Raw genomic sequence first — 1,745 nt, forward strand, 5'->3', positions numbered from 1 at the left:
AACTACGTCACCCGCTTCGAGCAGCTGGCATCAAAGGCTCAGCTCAAGGACGCCGAGGTCAATGGCACCAACCGCGTTGAGAACGACTACCACACTCTCCACGCCAACTTCGTCAAAGGACTCCCGAAGGAGCTATATTTTGCTCTCGCAACAAGGGTCGCTAGGGATCGACCCAACACCATGAAGGCCTGGTACGACGAAGTCCGAAATGCTGACGCAGCCAAGCAGGGGGCTCTCATCGTCACAGACACCAGGGACTATGGCAAACCAATGGATATCGACGCCGCTGCCATCGCATCAACCTTCGCCTCCACATCGGGAGGAAGGAAATGGGAACTAGGAGCTGTTCTCAACGAGGCCGATCGAAAGCTCCACAGGGACGGGAACTTGTGCTTCTACTGCCACATCAAGGGTCACAGCACCAAGGATTGCCGCAAGAAAGCGGCCGCACGACAAGGGGGTGGGAGGCCGAACCAGGGAGGATCTGGGAAGGACGACTTCCGTGCCAGAATCAAGGCACTCTCCGCTGACGAGAAGCGGGAGCTGTACGAAGAACTTACGATGGAGGATTTATGAAGGGGCAGGGTGAGCCGACGCAACCACTGCCCGTATCCGTTTCACTGTCCCGTGTAATTCTAGTAGTCCGAAATGAATGCGCTCTGCACATTCCGATTACTGTGGAATGAAAAGACGTCGAGGCGCGCGCTTTCATCGATAGCGGCGCAACAGGAATCTTCATCAGCCCGAGATTCGTCCGAGAACATCGACTTCGGACAAAACCTCTTCCCCGACCCATCCCCGTCTTCAACGTGGATGGAACTCTGAACAAAGAAGCACTTATTACGCAAAGAGCTCTCTTATCTTACAAGATAAGCAGAGAACCCCAATCTGTCAAAGCCTACATCGCCAGCATCGGCAAGGAAGACATCATCTTCGGCCATACCTGGCTCAAGCTCGAAAACCCCAAGATAGACTGGAAAACTGGACAAGTTGAGCTAAACCACCGATGGATGAAAGACGAGACCAGGGCCTGGAAGATGGACCTGTACCAAAGGCGAGTGGCCCAGCTAGAACTAAAGAAGGCCGTAACTACCCCACTCCCAGAACCAACGGAGGACGAATTCGTCGTCATCCCCACCTCAGAGCACGCAACCCTTCCTGAACAGAAGACTAGTGGCGCAGCAGGATACGATATCTCTGCTACGCACCACCTCATCATCCCCGCCCGACGATGAGGCCTGGTCGGCACTGACCTTATCATGACTATTCCCAAGGGACACTACGGAAGAATCGCACCTCGGTCCGGTCTAGCGCTAAAAGAAATTGATGTCGCTGCAGGAGTAATCGACTCCAATTACCGAGGCAAGGTCTCAGTCCTGCTGGTCAATAACTCTGACCTCCAATTCACCATCAAAGCCGGCGACCGAGTTGCCCAGCTCATCCTTGAAAGGATAAGCACTCCACCAGTGATGCTAACCGACTGCATCAACGAAACTGAATGTGGGGAGGATGGGTTTGGGTCAACGGGTATTGCGTCCATCGAGGAACAAGCGGAGGACATCGACGATGATGAGTTCATCATTTCCTACTTATCTGGGGCGCCGATGATCACCAAGTATGAGAAACAGGAACCCCTGGCAGTGAGGGACGTTCCACTCAAGGAGCAACTCCCTGAACTTTCATCTGGCTACAAACAACTCCACAACGGCATGATCTGGAAGATCCACCACGACATTAGGCACGTC

General features: G+C 53.7%; 1 protein-coding gene across 1 annotated transcript; it reads left to right on the top strand.

The window, feature by feature from the left end:
• Window positions 1-648: 648 nt before the first annotated feature.
• POSPLADRAFT_1063744 (hypothetical protein) lies at window positions 649-1,235 on the top strand (the record flags this gene model as incomplete). The annotated part of the gene is made up of 2 exons (XM_024481717.1): window positions 649-809; window positions 878-1,235. The coding sequence occupies 2 exons, from the start codon at window positions 649-651 to the stop codon at window positions 1,233-1,235; spliced, it is 519 nt and encodes a 172-aa protein (XP_024332487.1).
• Between the last annotated feature and the right edge of the window lie 510 nt (window positions 1,236-1,745).

This window comes from Postia placenta (genome assembly GCF_002117355.1).
Source record: "Postia placenta MAD-698-R-SB12 unplaced genomic scaffold POSPLAscaffold_528, whole genome shotgun sequence".
In the NCBI taxonomy this organism is placed as follows: Eukaryota; Fungi; Basidiomycota; class Agaricomycetes; order Polyporales; family Adustoporiaceae; genus Rhodonia; species Rhodonia placenta.